This window comes from Durio zibethinus, chromosome 11 (assembly GCF_047325235.1).
Source record: "Durio zibethinus cultivar Kanyao isolate XHJ-2024 chromosome 11, ASM4732523v1, whole genome shotgun sequence".
In the NCBI taxonomy this organism is placed as follows: Eukaryota; Viridiplantae; Streptophyta; class Magnoliopsida; order Malvales; family Malvaceae; genus Durio; species Durio zibethinus.
The window spans coordinates 3,320,725-3,347,768 of NC_143172.1; the positions used below are offsets into that span (position 1 = coordinate 3,320,725).

The 27,044-nt window shown below is 31.0% G+C and overlaps 1 protein-coding gene across 1 annotated transcript; it reads left to right on the forward strand.

Annotated features, from left to right (window-relative positions):
- The first annotated feature begins 699 nt into the window (after positions 1-699).
- Positions 700-2,631, forward strand: LOC111290399 (geraniol 8-hydroxylase-like). Its single transcript, XM_022881689.2, has 2 exons — positions 700-1,762; positions 1,859-2,631. Exons 1-2 carry the CDS (start codon positions 863-865, stop codon positions 2,438-2,440), a joined length of 1,482 nt encoding a protein of 493 aa, XP_022737424.1. The 5' UTR covers positions 700-862; the 3' UTR covers positions 2,441-2,631.
- The last annotated feature ends 24,413 nt before the right edge of the window (positions 2,632-27,044 follow it).

Sequence of the window (27,044 nt, forward strand, 5' to 3'; positions counted from 1 at the left end):
GTATGTATATGAAAGGAGTGTTGTATTATCTAACTCTAATTCTGTACCCAATAAAAATTTAAAAACATAAACATCCACATTCCTATACTTGCAATGTGATATTTATCTCATTCTTATTAGGGTAAAAAATTAGATTTCTCATTAAATATGAGTAAGATTAATATCTCTAATTTTTATATATTTTTTAAATTTAAAAACTAATAAAATCTTTAAAAGAATCTTAATACTCTCAATTTTTTTTTCTTTAAAAACAAAAAAAAAATTAAAAAATTGAATACTTTTTCTATTGATAAAGTTAATAAATATATTTATAATTTATATAAAGTTTATATTTGATACATTATCAAATTTTATATACTATCAATAAATTAGATAATATCATTTCATTAATAAATAAATATAAACTCTTAAAATAAATATATAAAAATTAATATTTTTTAAAAATTTTATTCATTGATGATGTGATATCATCTGATTCAATATGATATTATCTAATTTATTGATAGTACATAAAATATATATATTAATAATATATCAAAAATAAATTCATTTATATATAATATACAAACACTTAAAAGAAAATCTTAGATTCATAGCAGTAGTAATAATGAAACAAAGAAAAGTAAATATTTCGAAATTGACTGACAGCATGCAAGTATTTAATGTAGAATTTTGCTATTAAATTCCAACCCTATTTTTATCGATCACAAGTGACAACAGGTCCCATTTCACGTCACGCCATGGTGTGCATCACATCAAATGTTCACATGGTTCTGGTTTTTTTAGGGTAATAAATCAGAAACCAGTCCCAGCAGAGACCTTACTTTTACTGTGTTGCGGAGAGGGAGAGGGAGGGAGAGAGATGAACTTCTTGATAAGCTCCTTGCTATGTCTTTTGTTGACCTGGGTCCTGGTTCAAGCTTTCCATTCAACTAGAAGGGGAAGCAAAGCAAGTTCCAGCAATCTCCCACCTGGTCCGCGGCGGCTTCCAATCTTCGGAAATCTGTTCGATCTAGGGGACAAACCTCACAAGTCCTTGGCTAAGCTTGCCGAGACTCATGGTCCTGTAATGAGCTTGAAACTAGGCAGCTTAATCACGGTAGTTGTTTCCACAGAAAAAACGGCGAAAGAAGTCCTGCAAAAGCATGACCTCACATTCTCTAATCGAACTATTATCGATGCCGTCCGAGCCTGCCGACACAATGAAGTCGGGTTGCCTTGGATACCTGTCTCGCCACTTTGGAGAAACCTTCGCAAAGTATGCACTATGCATCTTTTCTCCAGTCAGAAACTCTATGCCAATCAATACCTGCGTCGCAAGAAAATTCAAGAACTCACTGCCAATATTAAAAAAAGTTGCCACACAGGTGAAGCAATTAACATAGGCCAAGAAGCTTTCAATACTTCAATTAATTTGCTCTCAAACACAATTTTTTCTATAGATTTGGTTGATCCAAATTCACCTCTTGCTCGAGAATTCAGGAAAACTATGTGGGGTATCGTGAAATTGGCAGGGAAGCCTAATTTGGCGGATTATTTCCCCATTCTTAGAAAGATTGACCCGCTAGGTGTAAGGAGCAAAATGACTATTCATTTTGACAAGATGCTTGATCTTTTTGGTAAAATGTTTGATGAGCGATTGCAATCAAGAAAAGCTCAGGGTTCTACTGCATCAAGTGATATGTTGGATGCTTTAGTTGACAATATTATTGAAGGCGATTCAGAGGAGCTTAATAAAACGCATGTCACACATTTGCTTTTGGTAATCGTTTCTCTTCCTTTAATTTTCTCTTTGTTAAGATCGGTTGGTATCATCATCTGAAACTACAAATAAGAATTTAAGCATGTCGAATGATAGGTTTTATTTGTTGCTGGGACTGATACAACATCAAGCACATTAGAGTGGGCAATGGCAGAACTACTTCGTAATCCACAAGTTTTAAGTAAAGCTAAGCAAGAACTAAAGCAAGCTGTTGGCAAAGGAAATCCAGTCCAGGAATCGGACATAATTCGTTTACCTTACTTGCAAGCAATTATCAAAGAAACCTTCCGAATGCACCCGGCTGCGCCTCTGTTAGTTCCTCGCAGAGCTGGAGCAAATGCAGAAATCTGTGGTTTCACAGTTCCAGAGGGAGCACAGGTTTTCGTTAACGCATGGGCTATAGGTAGAGATCCAAGCATTTGGGAGAACCCAAGTGCTTTTATGCCAGAGAGATTCTTGGGGTCTGACATTGATGTCAAAGGCAGGGATTTTGTGCTCATTCCATTCGGTGCTGGACGACGAATATGTCCTGGATTGCCTTTGGCAAATAGAATGTTGCATTTGATGTTAGGTTCTCTCATCCACTCCTTTGATTGGAAACTTGAGGGTGGAATCTTGCCAAAGGATATGAACATGGAAGAAAATTTGGGCTTGCGGGCTATCCCTATTCTAGTGTGATAATACCGTTTAAATTAAAAGAAAAACGTTCCTAGTTTGCAATGCATTTGTGAGGACCATTGTTGAATTGCTCCTCTTGTGTCTTTTGCAGTCAAATAATCAAAACTTTACTTCTCTATTGCTCTAATATTAATTGTAGATATTTAATTTTATTTGAATTAATAAAAATGAAACTTAAATTATACTCATTATTTTAACGCGTTTATTTTAAATTTATTTGAGTATTTTAATTATGTTTATTATATATTGGATTTAATTATTATTTTTTAATTTTTTATTAATTAATCTTAAAAAAAGGGCAACAAAAGTCGAAAACAAAAATGCTGGAAATGGCAGAATTGATAAGGATCTAAAGTACAAGCTTTACCCGTCTGCCACCCCAATTTCATCACCAGACACGTGCCACTGCCAAAATTTGTCAAAATGTTCAACAAAGTAGAAAAACCAAATTTCAAACTTTGAAAATTTTGGCAAAAGTTGTCGGTGGCTTGAAAAAAAAAATCCTCTATGCCAGACTTCATGGGATAAGGATTCTTATTAAACCCTAAAAATCCAACCTCTGGTTTAGGGAATAAGGCGAGAAAAAAATTTCAGAGAGGGAGGCTTCGTTTTGCAGTAGCAAACAAAACCCCACTCCCATTCGGCTCACCCACCAAAAACATATCCACCTTTAAAAAATCCATCAAAATCGTCATCCACATTCCCTGGGGAAACAAAAAATATAAAAAATAAAAAGGCTTGATTGGCACAACTTGAGATTTTTTCTAGGAAATCTAATTTAGGAAAAGTATTTAAGAGAATGAAAGAATCAATTTAGAAATTTTTGAAATTTTTTTTAAATTTTTCAAAATTTATCGGAACTTAAAAAAGTATGAAATTTTTTGTGATCAGTTGAATTTTTTAATTCAAAATATGAAAAATTGATCGACAACTGAGATTTTGTTTAATTTACGGGGATTGGTTGAAGATCCTAATAAAAATAATTTTTTATATAAAAAAATAAAAATAAAAATAATAAATATTTTAAAAATAATAAATTAAAATAAATTAAATATTTAATTTGATTAAATATCTCAAATAAGAATTTAAAAAAAATTAAAAGAGTCTTATTTTTCTTAATTATTACCAAGAGATATATTTTTTTGATTTCACTAAATGATTAGGATAATCTTTAAATCAATTTTTTTGAAAAAATAAAAATAAAAATAAATAAATAAAAAATATATCTCATGATAAAATTTTGAGAATTTTGTAAAAGATTAATTTTTTTAAAAATTTTCTAAATGAATATATTTTCAATAAATTTCGTCAAAAGGTTGAAAGATTTATAAAATATTTAAATAATAAATTTGTACAAAAACAATAAAATTTTCATTATAAATGAATCTTAAAAAATTAATTTTAAATATCGAAAAAGATTGTATTATTAAAGTGAATGAATAACATGTGTTTAATTGGCATTATTTTTTGAACAGGTAATGTAAAAGTGTTAATACTTTTTTTACTTGTAATTGTATTTTTGAATTCAATTCTGATTTCGAAAACTGTAAATATTCTTGTAATAAACTTTAAATTTAGTTTAAATGTTCTATTAAAAGGATAAAATTTTACATAATCAATCACACCTAATTAAAAAGATAAATGATAACTCTAAAAATTTTTATTAAATTTAACGATCAAGCTTTCCCAAACGAAAAAATCGTTATGACATTAATTTTAATGTTGTTCATATCCTTTTACTTCTCTTTGACATCACAATTCACTTCCAATTCTCATTTTGTCTAATTGCCGTTTAATTCCTTTTTTTTTTTTGTAAAAAATTGAAAAAAAAAAATTTCTTTCTCTTCTCTCTAATTGAATCTAGTGCTAAACCCTTCTCTATAAATCTTCATCTATCTTCAATTTTCGATCTTAATTTTTGAGTTTAACTCTTTAATTTAATTATTTTCATATTTTTATTGTTGAGATTTGGGTTTTTCCAATTTAATTGTTAGATATGAGATTAGGTGTGGTTTGTTATTTGTGGCTTTGACTATGTTACGCCGGTTTACTCGATTAACTCTTGATTAACATGATCAAACTCTTCGATCATTTCGATACTGGATGTCTGAGTGACCATGATGTTTGCACTCAAGGAAATAGCTCGCCCTTCACTAAAGAGGTGGCTTACCCCTCAGTAAGGAGGGGACTCGCCTAATATTTCACTGATATCCCATCAATGTATCACTTTAGAGTTGAACACATAGCCTCCAACTCGCCGGGATCATTAAATGCAATACATGCTCATTAAATGCAAGTTGCAATCATTCACCTGGACTTTTCTCAAACTCCACGCATACATTTCAACTATTAACTATCTCAATCAAATAATCATTCATTGACTTATATATAAAGTAAAGAGAAAACTCAGGTATGTAAGAAGAACAACTCTATACTACACACCGACACAACTCTCCTTCCATCATCCTATACACCTTTCACCTTCTTCCACACCTTACCTCCTATAATCTATTAACTTGAATGTCAGATCATGCCTGGGAGGAACACTTCCGACGTCCTCTGACTGTGCTTTTTGATTGCAAGTTCAGGCCACCTAATCTTGAACGAATTTTCACCTACTCCTTCTAGCTAAGACACCAAAAATTCTATCATCAGACTAGTTTGGATTTATTATAGGGAAAGAGATTTGAGATTAAAGAAGCAAATAAGTGAGAAAAGGAAGGAAAGAAAGAGAAAGCGAAAGTTTTTGGATCATTAGTAAAAGCAAAATTTTGAATTCGATCTCAAATCAGATGTATGTTGAATTCAAAATTTTGAAGAAGCTAGGTAGAAAGACGCTGGCTACAATCAGAAAATGGGTTGATATCAGCGTGTTCCATCATGTAGCGCAGGAGTCAGATGCTCACATTGTTTGGGAAAAATTGGCAGCATTGTATGAGAGAAAAACAGGTATGAATAAAGTTATGCTTGTTAAAAAGATTGCAACTTTACAGTACAGGGATGGACGATCTGTTACAGAGCACTTGAGTGATTTTCAAGATATATTTAATCGGATGACTACTATGGAACTTAAGATGGATGATGAAATGAAGGCATTATTTCTTTTGGGTTCATTGCCAGACAGCTGGAATACTCTAGTTGTGACTGTTCTTAATTCAGCTCCTGATTATAAGGTGACATTGGAGATGGTAAAGGACAGTATGCTTAATGAAGAAGCGAGGCGAAAAGATGTAGACCCTGGGAATCAAGCTTTGGTCACAGAGAACAGGGGTAGAAACATCGACAGAGGTCAGGACTCAAAAGGCCGTGGTAAGTCTAAACATAGATCCAAGTCTAGAGGTAAAGTGAAGTGTTTCCATTGTGGTAAGGCGGGTCATATAAAACGAAACTGTAGAATCTTAAAGCAAGAGCGAAAAGATGAGAAAGGCAAGAGTTCAGATGATGGCAATGTTGCAGCAGTGAATTCAGATAGTGATTCAGTTACTTTGATTTGTACACATGGTGATTGTAATCATGTTAGTGATCCCGGCATTGAGTGGATAGTTGACACAGGAGCGGCATATCATTGTGTTCCTAAGAGAGAGTTGTTTACAACTTACAAAGCAGGAGACTTTGGTTGTACCAAGATGGGAAACAAGAGTGTGTCGCAGATTGTTGGGATTGGTGATATTGTTGTACAAACTAGTACAGGCTGCATGTTGACTTTGAGAGATGTCAGACACATTCCAGATATGAGAATGAACTTGCTTGCTATTAATGTCCTTGATAAGGAGGGATATGAAAGCCGACAAAAGAATGGACAGTGGAAGCTTCTCAAAGGATCTATGGTAGTTGCAAGGGAAAAATTATGCTGCACAATGTATAAGACATGGATGCAATTGAACGGTAACCAGGTAAATACCGTTGAAAATGATGTTTCAGCAAACTTGTGGCACAGGAGGCTGGCACACATGAGTGAAAAAGGGTTACAGGTTTTGGCAAGGCACTCTCTCATTCCCTTGACCAAAGGTATGTCTCTCGATTCATGTGATTATTGTTTGTTTGGTAAGCATCATAGAGTTTCTTTTCGTAAAAGTTCTCAGAGAAAAGAAAATAGATTGGAATTAATTTATTCTGACGTATGTGGTCCCATTGAGGTTGAGTCATTAGGTGGTAGCAGATATTTTGTTACTTTTATTGATGATGCTTCACGTAAGATTTGGGTGTATATGTTGAAATATAAAAGTCAGGTACTGCAGTATTTTCAAAAATTTTATGCCATGGTTGAAAGGATGACAGGGTTACCCTTAAAGTGTATTCGAACTGATAATGGTGGGGAATACACATCTAAAAGCTTTGAAGAGTATTGCTCAAAGCATGGGATCAGGCATGAGAGGACAGAACCTGGAACACCGCAGCATAATGGTATAGCTGAAAGAATGAATCGCACCATTGTGGAAAAAGTCAGATGTATGTTGAGGATGGCAAAATTACCAAAGCCATTCTGGGGTGAAGCAGTCAACACAGCTTGTTATTTACTTAACAGGTCACCATCAGTTCCTTTGGGCTTTGACATTCCAGAAAGAGTGTGGACAGGAAAAGATGCTTCATACTCTCACTTGAAAATTTTTGGGTGTAAAGCATTCATGCATGTGCCGAAAGAGCAGAGATCAAAGCTTGACAGTAAAGCTACACAGTGTGTGTTTGTAGGATATGGTGATGAGGAATTTGGCTACAGGGTATGGGATCCAGTAAAGAGAAAGACAGTCAGAAGCAGAGATGTGGTCTTTCATGAAAAAGAAACCATAGCAGATCTTGAAAAAAATGAGAAGACTACACGAGTTACTGTTGAGTGTGATGTTTCAACACCGACAGGGATTTCACAGGAAAGAGCCACAGATGGTGAAAATGAGCCAGAAACAGAACTTGGGGATATGGATGAGCCAGCTACAGTTGGTGATGAGCCAGATGCTATTAGTTTTGAGCAGGGGGAGCAATCCTCTCTACCTGAGAGTGTTGAGCAGGGGGAGCTACCTTCAGCATCAAGTGATGTAGAGTCTCAGCCCAGAAGATCTACTAGAGAGCGCAGGCCATCTACCAGGTATTCAAGTTCAGATTTTATTTTAGTTACCAGTGAAGGGGAGCCAGAAAGCTTTCAAGATGTGCAGGCTACTCCGGATAGAGAGCACTGGTTAAAAGCAATGAAAGAAGAGATGGAGTCATTGCGAAAGAATGGTACTTATGATCTTGTTAAACTTCCAACAGGGAAGAGGCCATTAAAGAATAAATGGGTGTTCAAGTTGAAAAAGGATGGTGACAAACTAGTGAGGTACAAAGCTCGATTGGTAGTAAAAGGTTTTTCTCAAAAACCAGGCATCGATTTTGATGAGATTTTTGCTCCAGTTGTAAAAATGAGTTCTATTCGAGTGGTACTGGGATTGACAGCTAGTTTGAATCTTGAACTTGAGCAACTTGATGTTAAAACTGCATTTTTGCATGGTGATTTGCAGGAGAACATTTATATGAATCAGCCTGAGGGTTTTGAAGTGAAAGGGAAAGAGCACTTAGTTTGCAAATTGAAGAAAAGCTTGTATGGCTTGAAACAAGCTCCACGACAGTGGTACAAGAAGTTTGATTCTTTTATGGTGAGTCATAGCTATAAAAGAACAGCAGCGGATTCTTGTGTGTATGTTAAACAATTCTCTAATGGTAACTTCATTATCCTATTATTATATGTTGATGATATGTTGATTGTAGGACAAGATGCTAGTATGGTTTGCAGGTTGAAAGAACAATTGTCTAAGTCTTTTGATATGAAAGATTTAGGTCCAGCAAAGCAGATTCTTGGTATGGACATTATCCGGGATAGGAGAGCTGGAAAGCTGTGGTTGTCACAGGAAAAGTATGTTGAACGAGTGCTTGGTAGATTCAACATGCAACATGCTAAATCAGTTAGCAGTTCACTTGCCAACCATTTTCACCTAAGTAAGAAATCTTGTCCAGTGTCTAAGGAAGAGCAACTAGCTATGTCTAGTATTCCTTATTCTTCTGCAGTCGGTTCTTTAATGTATCTTATGGTTTGTACAAGGCCTGACATTGCTCATGCAGTTGGTGTAGTGAGCAGATTTCTTTCTAATCCAGGGAAGGTTCACTGGGAAGCAGTGAAATGGATTTTTAGATATTTGAGGGGTACCTCAAAAATGTGCTTGACTTATGGAGTTTCACAACCAGTTCTAGAAGGGTTTACTGATGCTGACATGGCAGGCGATCTTGATGATAGGAAATCTACTTCAGGGTATTTGTTTACTTTTGCAGGAGGAGCTGTATCTTGGCAGTCTAAGTTGCAGAAGTGTGTTGCTTTGTCAACTACAGAGGCTGAGTATATTGCAGCAACTGAAACATGTAAAGAAATGCTTTGGATGAAACGTTTTCTTCTTGAATTAGGGTTGAATCAGAAAGAGTATGTGGTATTTTGTGATAGCCAGAGTGCTTTAGATTTGAGTAAGAATACCATGTACCATGCTAGAACAAAGCACATTGATGTTAGATATCATTGGTTACGTTCAGTGATTGAAGAACAGCAGATGCTATTGAAGAAAGTCCATACTGATAAAAATGTGGCAGATATGTTGACTAAGATACTTCCCAGGGAAAAGCTTGAGCTTTGTAGTAACTTGGCCGGAATGAGTTCCCTGGCCAAGGTAAGTTCCAAATGAAACTGCTATGGTGATGAATCTCCTCCTAATGGGGCTGGAGGGGGAGATTGTTAGGAAAATGGGGTCCAGTCCCATGTAAGTGGTTTTGGACCAAGTAAAGGCCATGGGCCTTGATCTTTTATTTTACACAGAGCCCTAGCTACTTAATAAAAAAAGAGGTGGGGTTGTTTAGTGTGTGTGTCGACAACCAAGCAGAGAAAGAAGAAAAGCCAGGAAAAGCAGAGAGAGAAAAAGGAGAAGGGAGAGTTGATTAAACGGAAGTCAATCCGTGGTCCGATTGAGTTAGAACCTTGTCAGGAGGTTTATGATTCAGAGTTATACATTCTGAACGGTGAAGATCGGGTTTGAAGCTCTCTAGGAACAAATCCAGGGTGTATTTGTTGAGTCACTTATTTGGTGAGATTTCTCCAATTGTTTCTCTAGTTGTTGATTAGCTCTAGTTTTAGCTAGAGAAGAACTTTGTATAACTATTATTTGATAGTGAAGATTTTTCTGGTGGCCCGTGATTTTTTCCCTCTACACTGGAGGGTTTTCCACGTAAATCTTGGTGTGCTTTATTTTTCCTGCGTATTTGATTATTGATTGTTGTCTATTGCTTCTGTATTGTTGTGATTATTGCTTCAGGCGCAACATTTTTTGGGTGAAATTAATTCATGAACAACAGCAACAAAAAAAAAAGCTCTTTGCTACATCACTATTTTCATTCTGAATGAGGCCCCCTTTGGGTTACATGGGTCTGGATGCATACCCAACTTCTCAAAGATAGATGCTTTTTGTCAAGCGTCTATCCCTAATTCTTGCAGCGGAGCTGGAGAAAGTTACAGCTCAGAGATAAACATAGACCATTGCTAGTAAAACAGGCCTGGATCAAATATGCCAATTTGGTTGCACCCAAAAAATATATGCTGATTTGGTTGCCTTCAAAAACTGGGGAGTACAATGCAGGATCTAGGTGGGAATGGTTAAGACGTGCAAACAAAGGTCTTTTGGCATAGATTGATTGGTTTTCTAATCGTATTCCCAGTCATTCTTTTATATCCTGGCTCGCTATCCTAGATAGATTAGCCACCCTCGTCCGACTTAGCTTCTGGGGAATTGTAATTTCTAACACTGGATGTTGTTTTTGCAATATGGCTGAAGACTTTAGAGACCATTTGTTTTTCACATGCACTCTTTTTTTGTTGGTACGAGGTCTGGTTACTGGGAAGTTAGAGAATTGAAATCCAACTTTAATTTTTTTAAAAAAATAGACAAAAGTAAATAAATCATTTGGGTTGATCGAATTTTTATTCACATGTACTTTCTCCAAATTGATTTAAAAAAGAATTTTACAGCTATCTCCAATCTAGAAGGGAGATAGGCTTATTGAATTCACTACTTAGAAAGAAAAAAAAAAGCTTAGTAAATTCACTTGAGCCCCTTACATATTTAAAGGTAGGTAGCTGATATCTTGATTTTTATGTCACGAGTTGAGACTTAAACTTTGAATTCGTGCGATTTCGAGATTCGAACATTTACTTTTTCGACATCTCGAATCAGCTTAACCATCATGTTTACATCCTTGTGAGGTATTATCCGCTCTGACCCCTATGACATCACGGTTTTATCCTACAAAAGACGCTTCATAAGACAGAAATGGTGTAAACTCTTTTATATCCCAGTGACCCTCCTATTATATTCGATGTGGGATTCATGACTCTTTTTTAGGTTCGTGATATTCTCTTCCACCCAACCTTTTGATACCCTCGTCACAGAGGCTGACCACCTTACTTACCTCCCTCGAGGTGCTTGGTGTGGATCGAACGGTTTAGGACTGGCTCTGATATCACTTGTCACGGGTCGAGACTTAAGCTCCGAACCCACGCGACTCCGAGAGCTTAAGTCTTAACCCGTGACACTTAGCTTATCATAGTATGCTTGTATGGAAATATATCACTAGTAATTATTATATTATATTAAATTAATTATAATTTAAAATTATTCACAATTTATCAAATTTTTTGTGAAATTAAATTTATAATTTTTACATAATTTTTTTTTACATATAAATAATGAATTTTGTGATTGATTAATTATAAAATTAATGTAATAAAATATTGTAAATAAAATGATCTCACATCGGTAAAGCTAGAAATACTTGGCCAGAATTAATTTGATAGAGTTTTTAAGGATGATATTCACACCAGTACAATATTCGCATTTAACTATATTATTATACAATGTTTGGTAAGTCTGGTGAGATATGAATCATATATATAATAGTGATCAACCTCAACAACAAACGATATAGGGAACATTGAGCATCCTTGCATCAGCAAGATAGAAATGGTGCCAAATCGGCCCTTCAATCCCAAAAACTGGATTGTACGAGACCAAAGCATGATGTAGTTAGACAATTACCCATGATTTATTTACAGTAGTGTACGCTTGTTCATAAATGTCTTGCACGAAACCCTATGCTTCTCTTTTGGTGTGGTATTATATTGTTATTATACAAAGAATGTGGTATTATATTGTTATTATACAAAGAAAGCAGGAGCCTGGTACAAATCAAACAATCTAGGAATATGGACTAACCCTTCAAACAACACTCCAATTTTGACAAAGGGCATTATTCAAACGAGAATGAGAAAGTTTAACAAAATTGGTCATTTTTATTTTTACATCAAAACTAATTATTTGTGTTGTTGAGATATGATTCATATGTGAGTCACATCATTAAAAAATTTGAATGAGATATCATATATATACATTAAAGACCCCAAAACTTAATAGTTTAAGCTTTTCAACTAAAGTGATATCCAACATGTATGTATAGGCCCTTTAGTATACTCTCATAGGTTTTAAGTATGGTTTATCTCCCCAACAAGTGGTATTAGAGCTAAAAGTCACAAGTTCGATTAGTCACGGGTTCGAGTCACAGGTTCCAATCCCAGTAGTGTTACTGGATGAGAGATTGTTGACAGATCGAAAGTTGGTCACGTCCATCAATTTCATGTACTTAAACACTGATATTAAAGTAGATTGTTGGCAGATCAAAGGTTGACTGCGTCCATCAACTCCATGTCTTGAACATCGATATTAAAAGATTCGACTTAAATGCAGTGAGTATATGATAATATGCAGAAGCAAAACACCAAAGTGGACGATGTGTTGAGTCATTACAGGGGTTTTAATTTTTAGATGTGTTTTTTTTTTACATTTAGCGACGTTTATAAACGTCACTAAAAGATTTATAGCGTTTGCCAAAAACGTCAGTTAGAGTACCGACTATACATGCCTCGTAAAAAATAATCGTGTTTTTTTTATAAAATGTCGTTATATTAACGGCATTTGTATCTGAAAAACGTTACTATATTAACGAAATTTTTATCTTTGACATGCTGTTAATTTAGTGGCATTTTTATAAAAAAAATACCGTTATTTTGGTAACATTTGTATAAAAAAATATTGCTAATTTAGCACGATTTCTAGCAAGAGCACTGCTTATTTTAATAGCATTTTATGGTACAAACGTCATTAAATTATTCATTTAGCAACATTCTTGAGCACAAAAGTCGCGAAATTAAAATTTTTATTTTTTTTAAATAAAAAATTTCTATTAATATTTATTATTTTCCTAAATGACCTTAAATTTAGATACTGAAATTAATATAAACTTAATTCACGTTCAAATATACATCTAATTAACACAAAATTTAATAATTAATATAATAACATTCAAATTTTTTTAATACATTAACAAAATAAAAATTAAAATGTATGAAATTGATGATTGCATACATTTTGAAGGCTGCCAATTGATGAAGGAATATTTTCACCTTGGTCACTAGCTTGCTCAAGAACCTACTGAATAATAACATACAATTTTTAAGATTTCATTGTAAGCTATTTTGATATTAAAAAAATATAAATATTTACTAAATATAATACTTGAGTTGGAGGACCACCGAGATCAGTTCTTGAAAATTATTATTGCATAAAATTCATAAGATGATTGAATCGATCATGTAATTGTTAAAATTTTGCACATTTTTGCTCCATTCTAGCATGTTCTTCTTTAATTTTGGCATACTCATATTCTCTGTCTGCTTCTATTTGCTGAAAACGTTGTTGCATAGTTTACAACTCCTCTCTTAATATCGAAGTGTCTCACGAAGACTAACTTGCTGAGAATGTAAATTGCTAAGAGTTTGTCCATAATAAGTAGATGGTGTTGGACCCAATCCAAGGCTTTGGACTCGTCCATGCTTTTCTTTTCTAGCAACTTCTATGAATATTTGATTTTTCAATTCTTGCATATTGAGAGAACTATCAGATGCTACTTCAATCTCAGCAGCTATTTTCTCTTTTGTTTTCTCTTGTAAAATAGTCATAAACAACTATCAAGTTTAATGATTAATTGATAATATGTTAAAAAGAGTAAATATTTACTTTATGTTAAAATAGATATTACAAATTATCATAATTTTTTGTGTTTTAACATTCATGTAAGATCCATCTTTTTTGTATGTATTAAGCGAAAAAGTTTCACATGTCCAATTTGACCACCCATTTCAATCTCTTATACAAAAACATATGTTATTTGATATGATACATATCAACCGTAACTTATTCATGCATATTATGCTTGTCAATCAAGTTCAACAATTTCGAATAATGTTAATATCATGTATTATATTTTAGCTTCTTTACAACACAATAGTCTTAAAAAGATGCATACGTACATAAAAGCATTTTGGCCTTTCACACATTTCAATTATGGCAACCAAATTCAATTATTTGGACAAGTTTAATATCATGGATTAAAGCCATTCAAACTGTTGAAAGCCATTTAAAAGTTTAATTTGTATTTTTACCTTTGAAAGGTAAAAATAGTCCCAAATAGACATAAACGACAACCTTTTCACCTATATCAATCGTAGAAACCAAGTTCATAACCATCAGACAAGTTTAATATCAAGTATTGAAGCTATCCAAACTGTTTAAATAGAACAATAACAAAAAAATTTGTAATTTTACCTAAATAGACGTAAACAATAACTTTTTCATACATATCATCCATTTCAACTAAGTTCAAAAATTTTGATAAGTTTATTATCATGTATTGAAACTATTAAAACTATTAAAATAGTACAATAAATGTTAATTTGCATATTTAGCTTTTAACGGTACAAAAAGTTAATTTATTGGAATAAGTTTAAAATCATAAACTTTTTTTTTTTTGCTTTCTTGCAAAATTTTTTTATCCATTTGTGTGGTTATATTTCTATTGCTTTTTGCTATCAATCCCAATCTATTCTCTTTCCTGTCATAAAAAATAATTGGGTATATCGTAGAAATATAAATATTACCAATTTAAAGCAAAAAACACTTTCATTTTTTCATTATACTATACAAAGTTATAAATTAGTACCTTTTATTTTATTGAGAACTAAAATCTAACTAATTATTCATATTGCCACCTAATCACATTACGATGTAGATTTTCCATCGTCGCCTCTACAGTTGTATTTTTATCGAAATACTTATTCTTCAAATTATACTTATAATCTTTCCATTTCTTTCCCAATGACTTAAGAACAAATGAAGTTGGTATTTTAAGTACAAATCTTGACTATAATAATACAAAAATGAAAAGTTTTAATCAATAAACCAAATTTAAAATAATTAATTTTTTATATGTAATTAATTATACTAATACCTCAATAAAGTTTAAAGAATTGACCTTTACTTTTGCTGAAACTTTATGCCATGTTTCATAATGAATAGGCAATTTCATTCCATTACGGGCAAACATGCCTAGAAATCCAACCAATAGTTAAGCCTCTTCACCAATTGGTTGCCTATTAGAGTTTGTAGACACTACAATACACTCGTTCGGAAGTAGTGCAAACAATTCTTTCAAAGTTGTCTGGCCTCTGATCTTTAGTTAACCATTGTTATCAACTGCAAAAATTAAAAAATTAATTTATAAAATGGCAATACTTTTATCATTATAATCGATTGGTAAATATAAGGTATATGATACCTACATTCAAATTTAAACTATAATCAATTGACGAAATACTATCTAAACCTAGACCTCCCATATTATCAGATCTAATATCAGTTAAAATGTTAGAAGTGACTGAGTTAGATTCGATAGTACGTTCATTCCCTTTCAAAAGATTCAGTCAATCACCAAAATCAATAGGTGCCGCAGACAATTTTGCATTAATATCTCCGATATGTACTCCTTTTAATCTACTCTTCTGCATTATATTTTATTTGCATCATAAAAGCAAATATATAAAAGATATTAGTTTAGAACATACAATTCGATAAATATATAATAATAAATGCGACATTAATTACATACAATCATTTACTATATTATGTCTTAAACACTCGAATTACAAATTATAGATTATCCATCATGGTTCATAAATGTCTTCATTAACATATTTGCGGACCCACGAGCATTGGTACTGGAGATATTTTCATCCAAGTTTTATTTAGCAAAAAGATAACATTTAGTTTCATGTTCAACATCATCTCTTGTATCTAACCTCATATCAAATAAATCTCTGTGTGTATTTCGAAGAACAACAAACCAACCCAATTCTTTGAAATCTTCAGAATAAAAAACTTGTTTGACTTGAGATGAAAAAATATAAGGTTCATCGATGAGTTATTGTCCAGTGTGAATTAATCGAGAAAAATTCACAAATGTAAATCCATACTAATTTTTCTTAATACCTCTCGCACTATTCAATTAGTCCAAATCACACTGAAATAAGATAACTTTTCACTTGCCATAATAATCCAACTTAATGATGTCATTAATCATGCCATAATAGTCAACATTTTCCTCTAAAGGGTTTGTATCCCTAGCACTAGCATAGCTAGTAGTTTATAAAGTAACAACAACTCCTAAATTTTATATACTGCTAAATCTCTCATTCCCTCTAAAGGGTTTGTATCCCTAGCACTAGCATAGCTAGTAGTTGATAAAGTAACAACAACTCCTAAATTTTATGTACTGCTAAATCTCTCATGGGATTTAGTGTGAAATCTAAATCTATTGATGATGAAACCTTTGTATTGTTTCACAATCATGTTTGGACCTTGTGAAAGACACTTCACCTATTTACTAACAAGCCTTCCAATCCAAATCTATAAAAGTGAAATAAATATATATGTTATTAATGTTAATTATACCGTAAGCATTCTATATAGATTTTTCATAAAGAAAAGTATTGCATTACTTATAGTTGCTCCAAACCATTCATGAAAGTTTTCGACAAACAACTTATCAAGCTTTCGAGAGTTTGATTGTCGATAATAAGTAGGACCTTTCAAATTATTTTTATACTCACTACAAAGCATCATAATAAAGTATTAACAATAAAAAAAAAAGAATAAATTATGCTTAATGTAATGAATAATTTTCTTGCTAAAAAACGTACATGCGAAATAATTCAATAGTATCATGATAAAAAAGAACATATTGATGTGCTTGTACTCAAGATTTATCATCTAACTCCACCATTTCAACTTAGCCTATTTGTTGTCCAAAACTTTGATAAAGATATCTGTAGGCAGAGTCATGTTGTTGCATACTGACATTTCTCGATGGTCTATTAAATCTCATTTCAACATGTTTCAAATGATAAAAATAAAATGTCATACACTCTTATGCTAACTATCCTTCAATAATAGAACCTTTCATATAGTGTTTGTTACGATAATAAGACTTTAACCTCTCCAAAAACTTATTGCATAAAACATTAGTTATATATCTTTTTAACTAGAGTGACATGATCATCAATAAAAACCTAATCAATCCATTAAACAATAATACCTTTCAATATGATACATCCATCGATAATAAATTGAACCACCGACTTTTACTTCATATGTAAGGTGGATAACTAAATGCATAATAATAGTTAAGAGGTTTGGAGGAAAAATCTTCTCTAAATGACATAAAGTAATCACGGTTCGATCTTGAAGTTTGTCAAGCTCTTTCACATTTATACATTTTTCACATAGAGATTTAAATATGTTACTCAATTCAATTATCACAGAAGTGACTTGCTTTGACATTGATGAATGTAAAGCAATTGAAAGTAAATCTTACATCAAAATATGATAATCATGTGACTTCAATGAAAAAAGTTTTTGCTCTTTCAGATTCATACATCTCGATATATTTTACGCATAGTCATTCGAAACTTTGACATTTTTTAAAACCTTACAAAACACATCTTTTTCAGATTTAAAAATCCTAAAACAAGCAGTAGATAATCAATATTTACCATTAGAAAATAATTTCACATGAAGGTTAGGGCGAATCTTCATATCAACTAGGTCAAGCCAACTCTTTAAGTCATCCTGTGATCTTTTATTCACATTGAGAATTACCTCAATAAAATTTTTGCAAACATTTTTGTCTATGTGGATCAAATCAAGGTTATGGCATAATAAATTATATTTCTAATAAGGTAACTAAAAAAAATACTTTTTTTTTCACAACTCAGAGTCATTGGGGTCATCTTTTTCATTATCTTTTTCATCACTTTGAACATCAAGATCACTAATATTAGTATCAATACCACCAACTTACGTAATATAAAGCCAGACATCTTTAAAGATTTCCTTCACTTTTTTTTTTTTATGGAGGTATTTTTTCATAAGTAAAATTGATATCTTTTAATTTTGACAAGATATTAGACCCACTAATGAATAAAGTGATCTCTTTAACTTTTTAGTTCTATTAAAAGGATTTTTTGAAATCTAAATCGATGATTATTATCTAACCATCGACGATGTCCCATACAACAGAACTTCATACCATTAGGTAACCACTTCAAATATGTTTGTGCAGCACAACATTGACAACCATAACGACTTTTTATACTTTAACTAGATAAATTCGCATAAACAAAAAAATCGTTGGTAGTTCATAATAAAGCAGCACGCATATTGAAGTTCTTTTTTTTTATGCATCAAAGATCTTAACTCTTTCTCATAATTACTTTAACTCTTTAATAAGAGATTGTAAGTAGATGTCTATATCATTACTTGAACCTTTTTTTCTGAGAATTATCATAAACAATATAAATGACTGTTACTTTATAGCAATCCATGGTAGCAAATTGTAAAGAATCAATACAACTAGCCAAGTACTATAAGAAGTACTCATCATTTTGAATGGATTAAATCCATCAGATGCTAGTCTAAGCATAATATTTCGAGGATTAGATGCAAAGTCTGAAAACCTATAATGAAATGATTTTCATGCCAAAAAATTTACATGATGCCTTAATGATCCATCATTTATCTGCTTCTCATGATGCTACCTCATTGAATCTGTAGTTTTAAAAGACATGAAGAGTCGTTGAAGTTTTAGTATTAATGAAAAATAGTAGTAAACCTTAACAGGCTTTTTTTTTACACTGACCTAATCACCATCCTTATTTAACCTTTCATTGTGGGTTTTTGTCCACCCAATGAGAAATACCACATATATGATAAGATTTTTGAGTTTTTTATCACCCCAATATAACATGCAATCATTAGGACAACTATGAATTTTCTCATATTCGATACCTAAATCCTTCATCATAGTCTTTGATTTCTTACAAGATTCAGAGATTTTTGTAAAAAAAAATATTTCTTTCATAAACTCTAATAATAAATTTAGAGAGTTTTTCGTTCATCCACATAGGCATTTCAAGTGAAAAAGATAAACATAGAAAGATAACCTTGAATGCTTCGAGCCTTCATAAAGTTCTTCATTCATATCATCAAACAACTTATAAAACTTTGATGCTTCTCCTCTAGGTTGTTGGTCACCTACATCTATCTCGGGTTCATCAAATTCATTCATTTCAATATTGGACTGATTAAATGTATCATTTTGGGGAGAAAGATTATGAAAATATTGGTAATGAATGTTAAAAACATCTCACAACATGCCTTCAATGTCATTTACTATAAAAGGATCATGTTGGTGTTGAGGAGTCCTTGAAGTTAAAGAAACTCTAGTGGAAGACCTTAACGGTATAGACTCTTCATGAAAATATCAATTAACATATCCCGAGAGAAATTTAATACAAATTAAATATTTAAAAACAACTTGACGCATTTGCCAATCTATATTACCACATTTCACATAAGGGCATAATATCATATCATCTTCACTTGTATTCTCAAATGTAAAATTAAAAAAAATTTTTACTCCATCTCTGTACTCTTGACTTAATCTTAACTTTTACATCCAACTCTTATCCATTTAGTTCTTGCTACATTATCAGACCAAATGTATATAAATAATTTATGTGAAAACGAACATGTTAAATACTTAAGTTTACATATTTTAAAGAAAAAATAATAACAAAACCAGTACTTATAAAAAATAAGAACTCCTTGTTATGAAGTATTTTATCAGGTACCTGATATTATGAATGTTAAAATCTGCTGGTAACATAAACAATACCCAAGAGTTTTAATAGTTGGGGTTGAAATAAAGTAAAACAGGTACACAAAAAACCTAAAAAAAAAAAATGAAAGGGAAAAGGATCTTGATGATGAGTTACAAATGGGTATTTGAGGAATGTGGGTTTTTAAGAAAATTGTTTAAACCAAAATGAAAATTGCCACTTACAAAAGCTGAAGGAATAGTCGTATTAAGTAAAAATATCAGTAAATAACTAATGAATAGTCAAAATAGGGTTCTAAAAGACAATGTTTGAATAGTAAAAGCTGAAGGAAATGAAAAGTAAATTGTAGTTGGTCTAGAAAGAGAAATAGTAAAATAATGAAGATGAAGCTTCAAGTTGGTGATCGGATACGCTAAGTTTGAGAATAATTTTATTGGACAGATTATTGAAGGCTTTTACTAAAAAAAATGCCTTCAATAATTTTTTCTTAACTATTTTTTGAATATATTATAGGCGTCATCAAAAGAGTCGTAGTAGAAAAATTTGAGATTATTAAAGGTGTTTACGCCTCAAAAATACCTTCAAAATTTTCATATAATTTTATGATATTTTTATTGAAGGTATTTTTTTGCATAATACGCCTTCAATATTTTTTTTTTATCTGTGAATATCAATGAAAGCGATTTTCTACTAAAAATATTTTCAATAATTCTACACTTTTAAAATTTTAAGGGGTTAAAGAAGGCATTTATTCCAAAAAATGCCTTCAGTAATTCTTTTTTTTATTGAAAGAATTTATTGAAGGCGTCTTCTAGTGAAAAATGCATTCAATGTTCTACAACTCAATTTTAGGATGATTAGTGAAAGTGTTTTTGAGAACAAACACCTTCAATAATTTTTTCTTAAAATTTTTGGGATTAATAAAGGCGTTTTCCAGTGAAAAACGCCTTTAATATTTCACAACTCAAATTTTGAAACAATTAGTGAATGTGTTTATTCTAGAAAAATGCATTCACTAATTTCTTCAATTTTACATGCATAATTATTGAAGGCATCTTTTGAGATCAAACGCCTTTAATAATTTTTTTTAAAATTTTGAGATTATTAAAAGCGTCTTTCAGTGAAAAATGCCTTCAATATTTCATAACTCAAATTTTGAGATGGTTAGTGAGGGCGTTTATTCCAGAATAATGCCTTCACTAATTTTTTCAAATTTACGTGCACAATTATTGAAGGCGTCTTTTGATATCAAAGACACATTTATTAATCCCAAAAATTTTAAGAGGAAAGTATTGAAGGCATCTTTTGAGATAAACCGCCTTCAATAATTTTCTCTTAAAATTTTTGGGATTAATAAATGTGTCTTCCAGTGAAAAATGCCTTCAATATTTTACAACTCAAATTTTGAGATAGTTAGTGAATGCATTTATTTCAAAAAAAATGCATTCACTAATTCTTTCAAATTTACATGCACAATTATTGAAGGCGTCTTTTTAGATCAAATGCCTTCAATAATTTTTTTTAAAAATTTTTGAGATTATTAAAAGCATCTTCTAGTGAAAAACGCTTTCAATATTCCATAACTCAAATTTTGAGACAGTTAGTAAAGGCGTTTATTCTAGAATAATGCCTTCACTAATTTTTTGTAATTTACGTGCATAATTATTGAAGGTATCTTTTAAGAATAAATGCCTTTAATAATTTTTTCTTAAAATTTTTGGGATTAATAAAGGTATCTTCTAGTGAAAAACGTCTTCAATATTTCATAACTCAAATTTTGAAATGGTTAGTGAAAGCATTTATTTCAGAAAAATACTTTCATTAATTCCTTCTAATTTATGTGCACAATTATTGAAGGCGTCTTTTGAGATCAAACGCCTTCAATAATTTTTTTTAAAAATTTTTGAGATTATTAAAGACGTCTTTCAGTAAAAAATACCTTCAATATTTCACAACTCAAATTTTGAGATGGTTAGTGAAGGCATTTATTCCAGAATAATACCTTCACTAATTTCTTATAATTTATGTGCATAATTATTGAATGCATCTTTTGAGATCAAACTCCTTTAATAATTTTTTCTTAAAATTTTTGAGATTATTAAAGGCATCTTCTTGTGAAAAACGCATTCAATATTTCACAACTCAAATTTTAAGACGGTTAGTGAAGGTATTTATTTCAAAAAAAATACCTTCATTAATTCCTTCTAATTTACGTGCATAATTATTGAAGGCGTCTTTCGAGATCAAACGCCTTCAATAATTTTCTTTCAAAATTTTTGAGATTATTAAAAGTGTCTTCAAATGAAAAATGCCTTCAATATTTCACAACACAAAATTTGAGACGGTTAGTGAAGGCGTTTATTCCAGCAAAATGCCTTCACTAATTTTTTCTAATTTACATGCATAATTATTGAAAGCATTTTTTGAGATCAAGCGCCTTCAATAATTTACTCTTAAAATTTTGGAGTTATGAAAGGTGTTTTTCAGTGAAAAACATCTTTAATATTCCACAACTCAAATTTTAAGACAGTTAATGAAGGCATTTATTCTAGGAAAATACCTTCACTAATTCTTTCTAATTTACTTGCATAATTATTGAAGGCATCTTTTGAGATCAAACACCTTCAATAAATTTTTTTTAAAATTTAAAATTATTAAAAGCATTTTTCAGTGAAAAACACCTTCAATATTCCACAATTAAAAGATTAAGATGATTAGTGAAGGCGTTTATTCTAAAAAAATACATTTGCTAATTCTTTTTAATTTTTGTACATAATTATTAAAGGCGATTGTCTATTGAAAATACCTTTAATAATTTTTGCTCAGAATTATCAAATGCATTTTTTGAGAAGAAATGCCTATAATAATTTTTTTTCAAAATTATTCTTTAGATTACTAAAGGCGTCTTTTAGTAAAAAATACCTTCAATAATCTTTAAGTAAAATTTTAAGGGGATTATTGAAGGTATTTTTTTCAAAAAAATATCTTTAATAATAAATTTTATATTCATTCCTTGTCTTGGACATCAGATCAAAATCTATTAGTACACAGAACGATTAAAAGCTGCATTAATTAACCAAACCAAACTCACAAACATATTTCTGTAAGACTTTTGGTTTCTTTATCCCTATCGTCACCATCGACCTTTAACAAATTACCAGCGCGCACCTTTCTGTTAATCAGTATGTCTTTATAATTTTTTTACTGTATTATTTATATTATTCGATAGAGCTATTTTTTTTCGATTCCTTACTATTTACATATGGATATATATTTTTATTTATTTCACTATAAGCATAGTCATCCAAGCACCTATCATTGCATGTATGATGTTTCTATGTAATTTTTTTATTAATAATGTGGTTTGCTGAACCTTATTATGTGATATTGTTTTATTGAATGGTATTATATGATATTGGTATGTTGAATTGTATGTTGAATGGTTTGCTGAATGGGATTTATGAATGATTTGTTGAATGGTATTTCTGAGTGGTTTGCTGCATGGTGTGTCTAAGTACATTACTGATTAGTTTGCTGAATGGTATTTCTGTATGTAGTATGGTATTGGTTGTATTTAATTACATACAGTGTTAAATTTAGATGATCATTTTCTATAATTCGTATAATTATAATCAAAATCACAGGTATTATGGTCTCTGAACAATATCATTCTTCTTCTATTAAATATGTAAAAGATACACCTATAGGTCAAAAAAAAAAATGGCCCAAATAAATAAATTAAAGTAAGGACACAAAAATTCACGTTCACTTCAATCAAAATGGGTAGTCTGTGTCTGAAAGAGTCGCCAAGTTGGCTACCCATATTGGAGCTGTCGTCCATCGTAAGATTTTAATTACGTACACCGATTGACAATGAGTTCCTGATGATCTAAATGATGATATATGATAGTCAGTTGTGATATATTTATTCTATTATTTCGTAAAATTTGATAAATGGTCATTTAATTGAAATTCAATGTGTTCTTACTAATTGTGTTAAATAATTTAAGAAACATTCGACATCTCAATTGATTATAAAAGGATTATGTTGCAATCTGCTGGAAAAGCATTCAGAGACTTTAAAAGCAGATTGATAACTCAATATATTTTATCGCTGACTGATCAAGGTGATGTATTGGCTATTCCACCTGCAGCATATACAGATGTGATAAGTGTTGAAGATTGGATAAATTTTGTTCGATATTGGCTTTCAGAAGATTTCTCAGTACGTAAACCTATTATCGAAAATATTGTTTATAAGTCTTTACGCAATATAGCCTTTGATCTTCATATGTGATTGACGTAATTTATTTCTTTTGTAGAAAATGAAAGAAAAGCAACAGTACATTCAGGTCAAACAACAATATCACCATCGAACAACTAGAAAAGGATATACAAATGTGAAGTATGAACTTATATATATTCGCACACTTGTTTTAACATCATTAATGAATATTTATGAACATTCATTTCATACATTTTGATTCTTAAATTATGACAATTTAATAAGAATCAGTGAGCTCTGGCACAAAAATTTTTAGATAGGATGTCTGAAAATAATGACATGTACGAAAGGATGGATCTTTTGCAGATAAAGCAACCAAAGAAATGGTAAAAAAGATTATATGTATAACTATTTTTTTAATATAATGTATGATTGGCATTGAGGTTGTATGTATGACTGTATACTAGCTTCTACAGATTTGTTGTTACAGCCTATTTTATTATTATCTTTCAAGATGATTATGCTGCCAAAGTCAATTCTGGTAAATTGACAACCCAGTATACCGATGATCCTTTGTCTTTAACATTAGGTGCTAAAGAAAGGCTTGGTCGCATTTGAGAGGTTGGTAAATTTGTCTTGCCATCAAAGTTTTTTGGTAATCAACACAAAATTTCATGAACGAAAAAATGCACAATATGAAGCAATCATTGAGTAATAATAGCAACGAATTGATGACTAAGAGTAACGTCTTAATAAGCAATAGCAAAGACTTGCTGCTTTGGAGTTCATGTTGGCAGCACTGTAACATAACATGCCAGTAGGCCAGTCTGGTAGCATCATCCACATAGGACAAGCTTCCATTACAAGTAAAGAAGTGAACCCATCATTCGCTACCACCTAAGAAGTATGATTTGATTTATAATTTTAATATTAATTTATTTATTATATTTATTGATTTGGTTTTAATACTTATATTTCATTAATATTGTAGCAAGATGTTAGGACTCACAGTATTTGCTCAGGCTACCACGGATGAGTTATCCAAATATTCGTTGGAGCATTTATCTGGAGAAAACTTCTTAACCATTGAGTCTGAGAAATGGTTGTTTGATAAACCATCATTTTCTTTCATTAGTCCGAAAAAAGGTTAAAGAATTTTGTGAATTGGATGAATTATCAGCTGTTAATATTATTGCTTATATGATGTTAGCTTATGAATACAAATATGCACATTCAATATGTATTAATCTATATTAAGGTGTAATACTAACTAGTAGTGTTGATTGTTACGTGCAGCTTTCTATAAAGAAAACTCAAGGGGAGATAGTTGACCAATAAATTTTGATTCATTGACCCCAACTTCATTAGTAAGCATAGTGGCACATTGCTTATCATGCTAATCATGTGATCGAATGCATGAAAAGATCTACTGATTATTATTTGCTCTCGTATAATGCGTAGTAAATTATATTTCAACCTTACCCAAATCTAATCTTATGCATAATTTGAGTATATCATTGTTATTATTTTATAGTTATCATTGGGTGCTTATTGTCATTGACACCAAATCCTTAATGCCATACTTACTTAATTCGGTTAATCCAACGACGATGCCTAACTTTGATATTGAAACTTTTATAAAGAGGTATTACACTTTATCATATTATATATCTTCTATTTCTTCAAAAGTAATTTTATTTATGTATTAAGTAATTTTTTTTTCAATTTAAGGTAATATCTGCATTCTATAAGAAGACAAAGAACCCAAAATAGATGTCATTACCGGTAAATATCAAATTTATTCTTTTATGCTGAGTTTGTGTAGATAAATATTTTCTAAACCCATTCAATTTAATCTTCAGGTATCTCATCAACTCGGTAATACTGAATGTGGATATTATGTTCTTCGTTTTATGCATGAGATAGTGTTAAATGATTTTATGACCACACCATTCAAGGTTAGTATAAATTTCATAAACTCTTTATATTTTTTTAAAAAATTATATTATGTTCCCATTTATTAACATTTACTTCTGATTTTTTTTTTAGTGGGAGAGTAAAGAAAGCTTCGTGAAAGAGGAACTAATGAAGTCTATAAAGAATGGTGTGACTATGTATTATCATTTATCAATGTTGATAAACCTTGAGGTTAGATATTGTTGGTTGAATGTAAATATATGAGTAACAAACTGTTATAATTTGTTTAACATGCCATGTTGAATGAAAACTTTAAGTTTGTACATTGGGTTATTGGTTTAATATTATTGGTATATTTAATATGAATACACTATGTGTACTTAATATATTCTTGTGTACGATTATTCCAGAAAAGTATATTAATATAGCAACGTTATCAGTTTTAATTTCGGATGTGTAGTTAATTTATTAAAATACAACAATGTTCATTAAATAAATTTCAAAATGTAATTCGTAGTATCACATATATAAACCAAATGTTTTCTGGGTATAAATATACAACTGATTTCAAATATTTTCTAGGTACAACTGACATACACAATATCAAAAATACTTTTTTGATGGGATTAATGAAGATATTTTTAGCAAGAAAATACCTTGAATCATCCCCAACAACATGTTATTGAAGGCGTTTTTAACCAAAATCGCCTTCAATAATCTTACCTAAAAATATATTGTGTGAAATATTAAAGGTGTTTTAAGAAATACCTTCAAGAATCTGTACCAAATATTGTGTATGGATTATTGAAGGTATTTTTGAAAAAAATCACCTTCAATAATTTCTGTTAAAAATTTATTTATTGGATTATTGAATATGCTTTTACCCAAAAACGTATTCAAGAGTCCATTGTAAAATTTTTATATGGATTATTAAGGACATATTACGCAAGAAAACGCCTTGAATAATCCCTAATAAAATATTATTGAAAGCATTTATTACCAAAATCACCTTCAATAATCACACATAAAATTTTATTGTTGAAATATTAAAGGCGTTTTGGGCAAAAAAATACCTTCAAGAATTCATTTCAACTTTTTTGTATGGATTATTAATTTTTTGTATGGATTATTAAAGGTGTTTTAAAAAAAATCGCTATTAATAATACAAACTAAAAATTAATTGAATGGATTATTCAAGGCGTTATTAAGGGCATTTTTCTACTGGTAACGCCTTGAATAATCCATAACAAAATGTTATTGAAAGCATTTTTGAAAAAAATCACCTTCAATAATCTGACCATTTAAATTAATTGTTTGGAATATTGAAGATTTTTTGA

Excerpts from the sequence above, each read along its gene's own strand:
- LOC111290399 (XM_022881689.2), top strand. The coding sequence starts at position 863 with ATGAACTTCTTGATAAGCTCCTTGCTATGTCTTTTGTTGACCTGGGTC. Across the intron at positions 1,763-1,858 it reads ATGTCACACATTTGCTTTTG|GTTTTATTTGTTGCTGGGAC; the intron begins GTAATCGTTTCT and ends GTCGAATGATAG.